This window comes from Mytilus trossulus, chromosome 10 (assembly GCF_036588685.1).
Source record: "Mytilus trossulus isolate FHL-02 chromosome 10, PNRI_Mtr1.1.1.hap1, whole genome shotgun sequence".
NCBI lineage: Eukaryota > Metazoa > Mollusca > Bivalvia > Mytilida > Mytilidae > Mytilus > Mytilus trossulus.
In genome coordinates, this window is record NC_086382.1 from 62,037,733 (window position 1) to 62,053,652 (window position 15,920).

Genomic DNA, 15,920 nt, shown 5'->3' on the forward strand with positions numbered 1-15,920 from the left:
TATGATAGAAAGATTTCATATCGAATATATCAAGTTTTGGGTCCGACGTCCGTGAACTTTTCACTCTTTGAAATTCTTTTTAACGTAAAAGGATCAATATATGAATCTGTTATTTTTCTCTACTGTTGAAGCATATGATAAAAAGATCATAACATGTAATTTTTCATATCGCATGTATTATCAGCCCTCCGTCAATATCAGCCCTTGAGCCATGCGGCTGACAAATTCATTTCCAAATGATGTTAATCATAAACATTTGTACACTTACTACCAGACTTGATAACAGTAATAGTAGTTGTAGCCTGCTTCCCAGTCCCAGCTACATTCACTCCCAAACAACTATAACTGATGAAGGTCTGTATATTGGAGATTTTCAACACATGATAGGTGAAGTTGGCACGATCAATTATTTCATCTGTATAACATAAAAGAATGCAATCACTATGTGTATATTAAAGGGGATATAAGGTATAAATCATTAAGACTGCAACCAAACAACACCAAATGGTTTCAGGTCATTGTATTTTCTTTTTCAAACCCATTGATTTTTTTTCTATAATTTAACATTGTTTTAACCAATACAATATACTCATAAATCATGTTAATGTCAGGAATTAAATTTTTTAATTTTTAAATAGCTTATGAATTAATTATCAAGAAATTTAAATTTCTGGTTGACTGATGTCTTTAAGATTTTCATTTGATTGTTTTAGCATGAAAATTCCCCACATAAATCAAAAATTGCATTCAATTCCTCATAAAACATATGTCAATAAAAATATTACCTGGTCCCCCATTAAAACTCTCTCCATTTTTGTGCCAGGTAATGGATGAAGGTGTTCCATATGTCTCTACCGCCTGACAGATAATGTTAATGGAATCTCCCTGGTGTTTAGTGGTTGTCATTGGTGATATAGTCACAATAGGTTTACCAATTACTGCAACATCTATTGTCCAATCAGATTGAAGTTTTCCATCACTAATGTGACAAGATATATTTCCTGTCAATTATACAAGAAAGTGAATAAAAATCCAAGATAAGATTCATGTGAAATTGTTAAGATACCAAATAACAACTATAAAAGCATTCTTTGGTAAATTTAATTATAAGTTTCTTAGACTTATGATACAATGTAAGTCTGCATGTTATGTGATTTTTTCTAAATATCATTTTATTATGCTTAGTGTACTAAGTTTACATCAACTCATTATGTATAGCAAGGAACTTAAATCATTAATTTTAAAATACTTTTGGAAACTAATTTAAACCTGTATCTCCTTCCATTTAGCTAAAAGAACCAAGTCTTTTATCAACTTATTGTAATATGCAATTTTAAAATATTTTTCTGATCTAATTCAAACCTGTGTCTCCTGTGTGCATTGGGTTGACTTTTAATTGATATTGTCTTCTCCCTGGGTACTGTGTATCATCAGGTAACGTCTCTGTTCTCCATCGTGAAGTAGTCGTAGGATTAATAACAGCATTCTTTAGTTTCCAGGTAATACCTACAGTCCCCACCTGACCAATGATATCAGCTGAGCAGGTAAACGTTACACTGGTATCTTCGTAGTAATTACCAACAACAGATATACCAGTCACTCTAACATATCCATCTGAAAGATATATGGTTTTATAGATGTGTGAAAATGTACAGAAAACTCAACAATAAAAATGTATGCCTTTCATCCTTCAAGGTGTATTTCTTTAAGGAGAACATTTAAAAACTCATCTTTTGTCATAATTGCTGACAGTATTTTTCATACACGTGATGGACTGTGAAACTCAGATCAGGAGATTTGGAAATTTTGGTCAGGAGATTAGGACTCAGATCAGGAGGTTTTTTATCGACATAAATTTTGTCGTAAATGTAACCATATGATGTAGAAATTGTGTTTTTTCTTCAAATATCCATCAAATTGTTATATGTTTATAATACATGTACCCTTATTGCCTTTCTATTTGAATAAATTAAAATATTAAGAAGAATCTGTTTCTTGTTTTGTTTTGTTTTTGATAAATGATTGTTCACTGCTTGCAAATTAATCATTGGATTTATTCATCTTATCTGTATAGATTTTTATTCATGTCTCCATATCCTTATCATTGGTAAATGTATAGACAAATAAGAAAGAAATAAGCTCTTAATGTATATTTGCAATATCATAAAATATTTATAAAAATAACAAACACTCCTAACAGTGGTACTGCATGGCTTTTCAGCATTATTAAAGTCATATTTGAAGAAAACTTTAAAAAAAGACTTAATCAGTATATAATGTTCTGCTTTTTCTAGCTCAATGTAAATATTAATCATTCTAAACAGATTTAATATATAAACTCCAATTTCATTCTTGAAAGGAGGTCTAGATTGCAAAATTAATTTTAAATTAATATTTTCTTTATTTGTCCCAAAACATTTAAATTCATTTAATCAACATCCTTTTATGATTATTTGATAAAAATATTAATCATTTATAGTCTTTTTACAATTTACATTTTTAAAAGCAAAATAACTGAAAACAGGATAAAACAAAGGGAAGTAACAAAAATGTATTTCAATATTCCCAATACACATCGTTTTTTTTAACACAACCACAACGGCAGTTAGCCAGAGGTAAACATCGTTGATTACCAGTATGTATGACACCCAAGCTGTCAAGTGAGGCCATATAATTATACATCTTCTTTGATGTATAAATATACGTTAGTGACACATCTCCATTAATCCCGTTAGGGAGTGTACATGGATGCCACTGTACCCTCGCAGCTTTCGAGGGGTTCTTCGGATATCGGAGGCATTTACCAGTACATACATACAGGTAAAATTTAACACAGGTGTCAATTACACCTGTACAGTAGTAAGAAATGATCAAATATGGCGTCTGAAAATTTTCATTCATGAAATATTTCATACACGGGAGTTTTTTCTCCTGGACGGGAGGAGACCCCTGAAAACGGGAGTTTTGTACTCCCGTAGGGAGGTTCACATGTATGATTTTTGTATCATTTGATGCGTATGAAAATATTAGACAATCTGTGCAGGTGTTGACTTTCAATACCATCATCATTCATACTTACTTACAAATATCCATCAATATAAATACTTATATCTCATCATTTGGACTCTGGTGGTTGGTGTGTCATTGTTTATCATACCACACCCTTTTTTTATTTCTATTAAAAATTCTGACTAATACAACACCTGAGTATTCCAACATCCTGCTTTAAATGACACATTTTTCTATTCCTAAAATATGCATATCCTTGCAAAAGAACCTGAGTACTCCAACACCCTAGCCTCTTAATCTGACCCCTTTTCTGATCCCCCAGTGTGTCAGATAACACAGGTTACAATGTAATAATCACTGATATATTACATACCCCCATTTCCAATGATAACATAATTAGGATCAACTGACATCTGACCAACAAATCCTGTGGACACTGTCTGTCTGATAGAATTAGAGGTTCCTGCTACTGTTCCTGTCTGGTTTACGGTCAATAATGAGTCTACAATTACACTCCCTCTTCTGAAAAATACAGAGTACATATCTATACTAAAGAGTTGACAACAACACTACCTATTCTAAAAAAATATAGTTTTCATATCTATATAATGATAAAAACTGAATAAAATCTAAGTTACATGAAAATCTAACTTCAATCTTACTTCTCTATAATATGGCAGATTCAGAAAATTTAACTGCAAATAATATAACAGACAAAAGTCTTAACACTCTTTTTCTAATACTATATAACTTAACATGAAACCAACAGATTTGAACACTGAATTTAATAAAAGAAAAAATTATATTTAAATGTTGAACCTTGAAGTCTTGAAAAAATATTTACATAGTGCCCACCATCTTTGTTTTATTCTACAGTTAACACAGATAAAGGTGATTTCCTATCTATCATTGTCCATGTCCATGATTCAAGTATTTCATAATTTAAAACAACCGTAGTTTTGAGACAAAATTGCCTTTTAATCACATAACATTTTTATAAAAGGACAAGTTTTTATGATGTTCCGAGTGTTAAATCAGAATTTACTTTCTTACCTGAACATCATCACTGAAACAGAAACAAAACCTGGAGTTCTGTTCAGAACAAAGGCCATCTGTAAAATATGTAAAAAATAGTTAAAATTTTGTTACACATTTATTGAAAAGTGTGAAACCAATAAATATCACATGTACAGACAATAAATATCAAAAGTGATAGAGACATAATGCATTTTCATGAAAACAAATACATTTTCGTATGGTTTTGTTATCTTAAACTCACAAATTAAATATAAATCTGTTTCTTAAATAAGATTGTAAATTCATTTTTTAAAATTAATACTAACAGAGCATCTGTGAAGGAATTCACAATATAAAAATGATAAAACATTGATAAATTTGCCAAAAACAAATGTCTTAAAATCTTTCACTTTATTTCATACAAAAACTTATAATGAAATCTTACATTTGTTGTGACTCTTTCAGACAGAGTAACATATCTATATGATTGTGTATCTAGTAACTGAGAATCAAAGTTATCATCAGTAATCTTTATAGATGCAACAAAAGTTGACAGTACAGGTACAGCTGAAATATTAAAAAATATATCCATTACTGAAAATTCAGAAATTTAGAATGCCCCATCTCTATCGCACTATCATTTTCTATGTTCAGTGGGATCATGAAACTGGGGTCAAAACTCTAATTTGGCATTACAATTAGAAACATCATATTGTAGGGAAAATTTGTTTTTCTCCTTTTGGGAAGCAATATTACAAAAAAAATAAAGTATCCATTTGCTTTTGACTGTGATAAAATTCAAAGCATAGTTCTGAATTTTCAGTCGTGCTTGGATGTTAAAATCTTTAAATTTAAATATAAAGTTTATTCTTCTTGTTTAAGATATTCATGATTTTTTCATGAGAGATAAGCAATATTCCTCTGTTTGTGTCTGTTTAAAGTAACAGCACATTGTTTCTTCACTTCTGAAACAAACTTATCTCCCCTTACCAATCTTCATTTCCTCAAATTATCTCCCCTTACCTGGTGTTTTCACAGAAACCACAGGAGTTATTACAGTTCCATAGTTGGTATCAGCCTCCAACTTAACATTGTAAACTGTATCTGGATCAAGATTAACCACATAACTCTGAGACTGGTCCTTGTTCACAGGTAAATCCATCTCTATGGTATTAATTTTTAAGGTAAACTTGTTGGTAACTGTGTAGAAATCCTGTCTTTGGTATAACCATTTAACTTTAATGGCGGTCATGTTAACTGCAGATACTTCTAGTGTAGGAACTGGTGGTGTCACTGAAAAGATAAATTATCATTTAGTAGTAGTTCCTTTTCCTGATCTTTTTCTAAATCCTACATGCATTATTTAGAAGTCCCATTCTATATGGTTTTATAATAGAAGTCATCACATGAATTTAATCTGAAAAGAGGAAAAAGATTCATTTTTCAATAAACAAAATTTTATTATTTTGAAATGACACTCCACAAATGGTCTACCAGTCGTTTTTATGGTTAGTTTTAATTATGCAAGGAATTTTATAGTATATGTTATTACTTACGATCAACATGAAGCTCAAATGGCAAAGTGATGGTCTGCTGAGGTTGTCCACCATCTTTAACAGTAACAATAACATCAAACTTGGCCTTGGTAACTGATAACAAGGCTTTTGTGGCTAATTTAACCATATAAGGACTGATACTCTGTGTCTTAAAATATGTCAATACATCTGAAATGGAATATATTTAAGTTTAAACAAATGATATAAAAAAGAAGATGTGATATGATTGCCAATGAGACAACTGTCCACAAGAGACCAAAATGACACAGACATTAACAACTATAGGTCACCGTACCACCTTCAACAATGAGCAAAGCCCATACTGCATAGTCAGCTATAAAAGGCCCTGATAAGACAATGAAAAACAATTCAATCGAGAAAACTAACAGCCTTATTTATATTAAAAAAAAAGATGAAAAACAAATATATTTGTGATGCTTGTTTTGTGTCTGTTATAAATAAGGAGACTCATCAGTGTTGTCTTTCATTATATCCTGAATGTTATTGTTCTTAAAGGAATTTGATGTTATTAATAGATCTTAGATGGCCTCAGTTAATTCTTTTTCTTAATTCAGCTTTTCTTGACTTTAAACCTTTAAAAGAGAGCTTCAATGACATATTGTATAAAAATCTTTTTAGAGACCTAATGGCTTCTTGTATTTTTGTATCATTTGTTTACTATATATCTTTGAAATATATACTCCATATTGACTCCATAAAAAAACAAGAAAAGTTTGTAAATATCAAAAATCTTAATCAGAAAAATACCTTAAATAGATAGATAAATATCTGAGTTCAAATTATTTGTTGACATTACAAATTCTCATTATCATTTCAATAAAAAAGAAAATATTCATACCTGATCCTGAAATGGAATAATCCAGATCTCTATTTTCTGCCTTTACATCAGGATCAGTACAGGTTATATTCTGGATGATGGTGTCAATGGAAGTGTCCACTCTAATTTCAGGTACAACAGGAAGTCCTAGCTTACATTCAGGAGGTTCATTAACATCTTCAATTCTAATATCTACATCAACAGATGACTTCAGTTGTGACAATAGATCATATGCCTGGAAAAAATACCATGACAAGAATACATTCTAAAATATTTTAATAGTCTGAAAATACTGAGTAAAAGATGATTAAAACAAAGTGTTAAGTTAAACTCTTAGATGAACATTCATATTTTGACAGAAAATGTCATCCATAGGAAGTTGAGGTATAACAAGTGAAACTGTGAGCTACTGCTCAATAATGATACCTCCACCGCAAGTGGATAATTTAAATAGTGTTGAATGATTCTAGTGTTTGGTAAACAGAAAGTTGTTGAGTGATGAATCTGAAAATATTGAGTGATGAATCTGAAAATGCATCACATAGTATCAACTTTAGTTTCTATACAGTAAGATTATGTAAGATTGCTTTTAAGATCATGACATTAAAACTTACCTGTACTTGAATTGTAATGACTTTGTTAGCATATATAGTTAAAGATGCATTAGTTTTTACAATTCCTGTATCAGGTATAATTTCTAACACACCAGGATATGCTGTCCCTATAAAGAAACAGAAAAAAATATGAATTCATTGGATACAAAATTATTTGTGCTTCTGAAACAAATCTACAAGGCATATACCAACTCTGTTTTACTGTAGGATTTTTTGTTAAAGGAAATAAATTATATTTATTTCACTGTAAGAGATAAGCATGTAAATTAAGCTGAACAGATGGGAGAGTTAGCTCCCTTTTTGGTTTTAAATATCCTTAGATTTTTGTGTGATTTTTTTATAACTTTTAGAAAGTGCTGAAGTCAACTTTACAAAGCTTTGAAAATATGAGTATGAAAAAAGGATTTCACTCAAACTTGCAACTAAATGTGTGTTTTCCCCCTCAGGAAATATGTACACATCTTTAAAGAAATACTATTAAATTTTACCTATATATGGTATAGACATATTCTTTTTATTTTTTCAAATAGTCATCTTCTATTTTAAATCTATTGTGTTGTTGGGTATAAACATCATAAATGTATTCCCCTTATCTTCTATACTCATTGGCAATCACACCACATTTCCTTAGTTTATATATGTAGTTTGTATTTACCTTGTATAGAATATCTGATGTTGCCCCCTCCATTGGCTGTAGCATTGACCTGTAGTACAGACGTACCCACAACAGCATCTTCAGGGATTTCCTTGACATATTTAGATTGTGTAAACTCTGGCGTAGATGCAGCATATTTGACTTGAAGATCTAAGTTATATACATAGTCAAGTAGACCATTTTTGACAGTCACAATTAACTGCAAAATAAGAAGCTACATTGCTGAGAAAAAATTGTACAATCTTAACTGTATCATTTTAAATAAGGTAAAGGTTATTCTAAAACATCTGTTCCTTTCGTATCGTAGATTCTTTCATGATCACATCTACCATCATTTGGTTTTAAGTGGATAGCTGTCAGTCAACAATAATACCACATCTTCTTTCATCTACGTTTTAAAGTTTATCAAATTTTACTGTAAAAGTGCATTTTAAAGCCATGTAATCTTTTGAAACTACCTAAGGTCTTACTTGTTAAAAAATAAGACTAAATGTTGTCAGTATCTCAAAAACACATATGAAGCTGCTATATTGTGATTTCAGTACAAATTCAAAGACATAGAAAGCTCTTCAGCATGTGAAATGAATACAGACAAACTTAGTCCAACTTTCTAATCCCAAAAATAAATTCTTTTGTTTTAATACCATAAGATCTTAAAATGATTCTGACGATCATCCATGCCTTACTTTTTAAAAGCAGTAATGAAGACGAAATACAAGATAGTGTAAGTATATTGTTTAATCTTCTTTACAAATACTTGCAATTAAACAGCCTTAAAACACAGCAAAGCTCCAGATAAGCTGCGTATTTGTGTCATCACGCAATACAAATAATAAAAAACCCAATGCAATTGCCCATTGCAGGGTTCAAAAACCCAATTAATTCAAAGGAAAACCCAATTATATGCCAAAACCATGAGTTCTCAACCCTTTTATTGGCTACCGTTTGCGCTATTTACCCTTATCTGTTTACAGTCATCACATAAATCTATATCTATAATATTTATAATTGGAAATTTTCCTTTCATTCTAAAAATAGATCCCTGCATCAAGTAGCTGTAATGGGTCCCTGTTGGAGTTTTCCATTGCTCAATAGGTACACATGTTTTGAAAATATTGGAGCTCTGAACACAGCTGTAACAATATTTGTGTCATAGAAGAAAAATCTAGTAATTTGTTAAGCTTAAACATGTACATACATTATGTGCATTGCTTGTAAATCTTACCTGGGTATTGCTGTCGCCAAGCAGTTTATAACAAAGTTCAAACACACCCTGGGACACTGTTGTGAGGCTGAATGCTTGTGGAGAGAAGCTTCCTAATGTAATGTATTGTAGATGTGTTGTATCAGGTAGAGTAGGATCAGTACAACTCATGTTCAGTTTTACACAAGCATCTTTTACCCATATAGATGGATAATCTACTAGTGGTGAACACTCTGCTCTGATTTGTCCTGAAAATAGCATAATAAAGATTTATTCAATATGGTTCATACACTTTATGATTTGATTTAATCTAACATAATACTCTTGTGAATTGGTTTGAAAGTTCTTTTTTGTGAACAGCATTTATTTTATTTCCAAGCCTTAACTTATTTTGTAGATGAAGAATTTAGAATCCAGTTATGTTATGTGTTATTTTATAATATGTACTGCTAAAAAACGCATTCCAGTACAGTTATCTATCTTATCTTTCAGATAGATTATTGTACAAAATTTGAACAGATACCAATAAAAAAATACACAGTCACTTATTTTTATTTTAACAAGTGAAACTGCGAGATACTGCTCACTGATGATACCCCCGCTGCAAGTGGATAACATTAATAGTGTAAAAATATGCAAGTGTTTGGTAAACAGGAAGTTGTCAAGTGATGAATCTGAAAACGCATCACATGGTATAGCTGACTTATATCAATCCTGAAACCAAATTTCAGAAATCCTTGTATTGTAGTTCCTGAGAAAAATGTGACAAAAATTTTCAACCTGGCTATCATGTGTAAAATCATACAAGTGTTTGGTAAACAGGAAGTTGTCAAGTGATCAATCTGAAAACGCTTCACACGATATAGCTGACTTAGATAAACCCTGAAACCAAATTTCAGGAATCCTTGTCTTGTATTTCCTGAGAAAAATGCGACGAAAAATATTCATGGGACGGATGGACTGACGGAAGGACAGACAGAGGTAAAACAGTATACCTCCCTCCCCTTTTTTAAAGCGGGGGTTTAATTATGAAGATTCTAATCCACATGGTTTTGTCTGTATTTAGAAGCAAAGCAAGGTAATATTTTTAATATTTTTATGTAAGAATGTTAACTGATGCATGTTTTAAGTTGCAATATCTCAACACAGAGGTGCATGTTTATACAAGCTCTGATGAACAACTTTAAGATGTTACTGTCCATTAAAACAGCCATTTTTGAAAATGGTGGAACTAAGCATAAATAATCAACATCCTTTATACCAACTTACTGTTTATGTTAACAGCCATGTTAATATTTCTAGTTAATGGTGGAGTTCCTGCATCAGATACAATTATAAATAAATCGTAGCGGTCCTTCCATCTTAGTAATGGTGAGGTCAATGTGATATCCCCAGTTTTGGTAATACCAAAGTTATCTGAAATGTAAATAGAAAATCAGGTCATACATTAAATTTAATACAGTAAAATGTTTTATTTCATATCAAATAAAATTGAGAATTGAAATGGGGTATATGTCAAAGAGAAAACAATCTGATCGAAGAGCAGATAACAGCCTATGGTCACCAATGGGTCTTCACTGACAGATACTGTAAAAGCAGAAATTTTTGTGGAGAATTAAATATCGTTTATTTCGTGGAAATAATATATCCTTGAAATTAAAAAAATCCATAAAAATTTAACTTTTATATAATATCACTTCCAATTAACAGAAACCACGAAAATTTAATCCCTAGGAAAACTTATATAGAGACAAATCTAAACCACAAAATTTTAACCCAACCCAAATTAATGTTTCTGCAGCAGAATTCATGGATCAACGAAAAGACATCATTCATATTTGTAATGCAAAGCAAAATCATATTAAATCAATTTGAATTAAATATTTCTTGTAAGGTTAAAGGTCTCAAAGATATACCACTGTATAACATGCCTACCTGACTGTGGTGTTATAATGTATGTCAGATTTACCACTATATAACATGCCTACCTGACTGTGGTGTTATAATGTATGTCAGATTTACCACTAAATAACATGCCTACCTGACTGTGGTGTTATAATGTATGTCAGATTTACCACTATATAACATGCCTACCTGACTGTGGTGTTATAATGTATGTCAGATTTACCACTATATAACATGCCTACCTGACTGTGGTGTTATAATGTATGTCAGATTTACCACTATATAACATGCCTACCTGACTGTGGTGTTATAATGTATGTCAGATTTACCACTGTATAACATGCCTACCTGACTGTGGTGTTATAATGTATGTCAGATTTACCACTATATAACATGCCTACCTGACTGTGGTGTTATAATGTATGTCAGATTTACCACTATATAACATGCCTACCTGACTGTGGTGTTATAATGTATGTCAGATTTACCACTATATAACATGCCTACCTGACTGTGGTGTTATAATGTATGTCAGATTTACCACTATATAACATGCCTACCTGACTGTGGTGTTATAATGTATGTCAGATTTACCACTATATAACATGCCTACCTGACTGTGGTGTTATAATGTATGTCAGATTTACCACTATATAACATGCCTACCTGACTGTGGTGTTATAATGTATGTCAGATTTACCACTAAATAACATGCCTACCTGACTGTGGTGTTATAATGTATGTCAGATTTACCACTATATAACATGCCTACCTGACTGTGGTGTTATAATGTATGTCAGATTTACCACTATATAACATGCCTACCTGACTGTGGTGTTATAATGTATGTCAGATTTACCACTATATAACATGCCTACCTGACTGTGGTGTTATAATGTATGTCAGATTTACCACTATATAACATGCCTACCTGACTGTGGTGTTATAATGTATGTCAGATTTACCACTATATAACATGCCTACCTGACTGTGGTGTTATAATGTATGTCAGATTTACCACTATATAACATGCCTACCTGACTGTGGTGTTATAATGTATGTCAGATTTACCACTATATAACATGCCTACCTGACTGTGGTGTTATAATGTATGTCAGATTTACCACTATATAACATGCCTACCTGACTGTGGTGTTATAATGTATGTCAGATTTACTACTATATAACATGCCTACCTGACTGTGGTGTTATAATGTATGTCAGATTTACCACTATATAACATGCCTACCTGACTGTGGTGTTATAATGTATGTCAGATTTCTGTTATCGTTGTCTTTGTCTGTATCATAACAGTCCATACTGTCCAGAACTTCTCCAACATTGGTCAATAGTCCAATGGTAATCATTCTATTTGTAAATGGGCAGATTGGGTGTTCATTTACATCTTGGATTTCAATGGTCACATTGGCTGTTGATGATAAACCTGCAAGGTCTGTAGCCTGAAGAGTAAAAATCATAAAACTCAATATCTTGCAGTTCCTCAATAAAACAATGTACATCTCATAGCTCATTTACAAATATATTGAGCCAAGTGGAAAGGGAGTAGTAACTTTCATCACACTCTCTACAAAGTCTTAATATACAATGTTCAACTCATTCATCATTTTGAAGGTTTTGTTGATGTTGGAATATGTAAACTCCTAATAAAGACATGTTTCTTTCTAAGAAATACTGAGTACTATTTTAGAAATTGAGCAATTATAAATTTGCAATATGTTAGAATGGTTCTACCGGTATATGACCGTATATAGATGTTAATTACAGGAAGGTATATATTTCTTGCACCATATTTTTTTTTAACTTAAACAGTTTTACTGCTTGAATCAAACATATCTGTGTATTTAACATTAAAAAAATTAATTATAAATTAAATATAATTTGTAATTACCGTAACTTGAAACCAATAGAAATTCTGTACTGATGCATTCTGGACCTTCCTTATGTAGTATTTATTAAAATTAGCTATAAAGTTAATGTTCTCTGCTGCATCAGATGGAGATTGTGCTAAAATTAAAAAGAAAAAAAATGTGTATATCTGATATTTAATAAAAAAAAAAACTTGTATCCAAGGAAAAGATCTTATTTTGCTATGTCTGTTTTAAAAGATATTCAAAATCATTCCTACAAAACATTAACCCTTAAGAAAATATCATCATTGAAAGTGATTATTATAAATGTAATAAGATGTTAGTGTCTATCCAGGTATACTTGTTGCTATTTTACTTTGTAATACCAGAATTTTTAACTCACTCCTGAAAGTTTTGTTGACATTGTGAAAAATCTAAAATTGAAAATCTCTTGTGATAACTCAAAATTAATATTGGAAATTTGGGAGTACAATAAGTTTGGGATTACATTGAATTATCTGCAAACATATACACATTTTCACATATTACTTATACATCATTTTTTCCCCTCTTTTTGTGAACCATAAAATAATTGTTATCTTTCTGACAGTAGAAAAACTTAAAATGGAGAAATTAATGTGGATATATCATTGATTGTCATGACTTCTGTCAAAAACAAAAAGTATATAATTAATGGGATTACAAAAAAAAATCTGGAGGAAATTTATTGAAATTATGACTGCAAGTTTTCATCAGTTCCTGATACTGTTGCAGTTATTGCAATTATAAAAACATCACAATAATTTCTGAATTGACAGTAAAATTGAACCATTTTAACAACAGAAAATATTGTATTGGCACTACTTATGTGCCAAAAAAGTCATTTTCTTCTGTGTTAAAATTGACATCTAAGTGAGTCATAACAATATTAATGAATAATTTGTGCAGATAAAAACTAAGATATCGAACTAAATGTGTGCTTCAACAAGAAAGGGATTTTGATTGGTTTGTTTGAGATACTATATCAAAACTCTGCCAAAATTTTTGATATACATAAAACAATTTACAAGGTACATGGATTGTAAAAATAAGCTGGGGAAAAACTAGTTCTAAACAAAAACAGTTTGTGCTGGGTAAAAACAAGAAAATCAGAGTTCAACCATATCTGTTTTTGGTGCTATCTTATACTTACCAGTAGCTATATAAAGTAAAATATGGAGAAAAATAATGTAATTTATATGGAATGTGGAAAAAAGATTTTTTTGAAGAGAATGTCATTCATATGATTTTACTTATGATACTATAATCAAGAACAAAATAGATGGAAATTATAACATATATTCATTTCTCTTTAATTTGAAAAAAATCTTCATACTTCAGGAAAATCCAAATTTAAGAACTATGATGTCCTTAATATAATTTGACAATAATTTCACAAGATGCAGGAGAGCCACAGAGATGGAGAACAACTAATCTAATAAAAATTTGTTTTTTCTTCTAACGATAATCCCTCAAAATTAATTAAGCAATACAAATAAGATAACAGAAAAGAAATAATATAAATAATAAGACAGGTCATAAAATTTGTAAATCGAAATGATTTTCCTCATGTATTACCTTGAGATGTGACTGTGACAGTTTTGTAATCTTGTCTGATATCAGGATCAGCCCAGCTTACACCTAAAACTTCAACTCCTATACCCACAGTTTCAGGAACCAAGGCTCTATATGGAGGATTTACAAAATACGGAGGTTCGTTGACATCAATAATCTCCAGACTCCATATAACTGAAGTTGTACCTAAGCCGTTGGTCACAGTTACTGCTACCTAAAATAACATTAGTTACAGATGCTGAATGGCCAGAAAATTATCTTTTACCATCATTACCAAATAAACAAATTGTAAAATAACTTATTTTCTCTGATACTTTTTTTTTACTTTGAGTTCTTTCTAGGTTTCTTTAAAGCAATTTATTTTTTTGTGAATTTCTCACTTTGTTAAAACATTCATGGTATACAAGAAAGGCTATCTTTGACATTTTCAATACATTTTCATTAGCAATATATAAGACTCTAAGCAAGTCTTGGATATGAATTCCTAAAATCAAATTATCTAAGGTGAAGAAATAAATCACATATCACACTTCATGTATTAGAAGAATCTTTATTTATTTAATTAATGACCAGTAACGTTAATTTAGCTGTGGTTTATATAATAAAAGTACCCTATAAGACCCCATTCTATCCTTTATATTGTTCTTAACACACAAATTCAATGGCACTTGTCCCTGAGTACTAGATGCACGACTTTTAACTTCGAAATAGGAGCTTCCTGTCCCCGTAACAGTTCCTATGGTAATGTCACCCAGGGTAACATCATTACAGATTATTTCCTCGATACAATCACCAACAATCTTAGTTTCTTCTATCTGCAAATTGCTTATAATCTTTTCACATTGTGGTGGATAGTTGGCTGTAAAAGTGATAAAATATTTATAAAGTTCATGCTATTCTGGATTTACCTTCACCAGGAACTGTCAAAACCAAATGTTTGAAAGCCAATAAATTCATACATATCAGTCACCTTTGAAATAATTAAACCATGTGCTCATACAATATATTTCAACATAGGTATGTGATCAGTTAAAAAAAATTTGGACCTATTACATGTAGTGGTCTTTTGTTCCATTAATTTCTCAAGCATTACTGGTTCAGTCAGTGTTTAAGCAGTTTTTACATTAAGAGTATTACAAAATTATCAAAATTCTTACACTTTCATTAGTCATTTGGACCAGTAATTGATGACATACTACTGAACCAAACAATTTAATAAACTTTTATAACTTTAATTTTTAACTAAAATAAAGTTATAAGCAAAAGTTTAGGCGGATTTAACAGTCATTGTATTTTTATTGATACACCAAGAGAGAACCAATATTTAATATCTGTCAAATTTTCTATAAACAGATACCAGTACTTACTATTAACTGCTACAGAAACATCTAATATTGTTCTTTGTGTTAGGTTACCAGTTTCAATCATCACAATATCTGATACATATACTTGGAAACGAAAACTTTTGGAATTTCTTGGTATAGGTTTGGCAACAGTTACTTGACCATTTCCATTGACAGAAAATATCCCTGAAAACACATGAAGCAGGAACTATACAATTTGTAATAACATTTTTAACCTTTTTTTTTAAATTTTCCTCTGAATTAAAAAAAAGTTTTTAACTAATATTAATTTACTTA

General features: G+C 30.7%; 1 protein-coding gene across 1 annotated transcript in view; it reads right to left on the reverse strand.

Annotated features, from left to right (window-relative positions):
- The window catches only part of LOC134688059 (uncharacterized), a 47,334-nt gene that overhangs the window by 7,303 nt on the left and 24,111 nt on the right, over positions 1-15,920 (reverse strand). Inside the window, exons 17-34 of the mRNA XM_063548526.1 lie at positions 15,648-15,809; positions 14,892-15,139; positions 14,284-14,494; positions 12,708-12,823; positions 12,048-12,258; positions 10,163-10,309; positions 8,915-9,141; positions 7,690-7,888; positions 7,035-7,141; positions 6,442-6,655; positions 5,583-5,750; positions 5,050-5,319; positions 4,472-4,593; positions 4,063-4,121; positions 3,383-3,531; positions 1,363-1,614; positions 786-1,001; positions 269-415 (exon numbers count right to left, since the gene is read on the reverse strand). Of these exons, the coding sequence (XP_063404596.1) occupies positions 269-415; positions 786-1,001; positions 1,363-1,614; positions 3,383-3,531; positions 4,063-4,121; positions 4,472-4,593; positions 5,050-5,319; positions 5,583-5,750; positions 6,442-6,655; positions 7,035-7,141; positions 7,690-7,888; positions 8,915-9,141; positions 10,163-10,309; positions 12,048-12,258; positions 12,708-12,823; positions 14,284-14,494; positions 14,892-15,139; positions 15,648-15,809 (3,225 nt within the window). The remainder of the gene's footprint in view (positions 1-268; positions 416-785; positions 1,002-1,362; positions 1,615-3,382; positions 3,532-4,062; positions 4,122-4,471; positions 4,594-5,049; positions 5,320-5,582; positions 5,751-6,441; positions 6,656-7,034; positions 7,142-7,689; positions 7,889-8,914; positions 9,142-10,162; positions 10,310-12,047; positions 12,259-12,707; positions 12,824-14,283; positions 14,495-14,891; positions 15,140-15,647; positions 15,810-15,920) is intronic.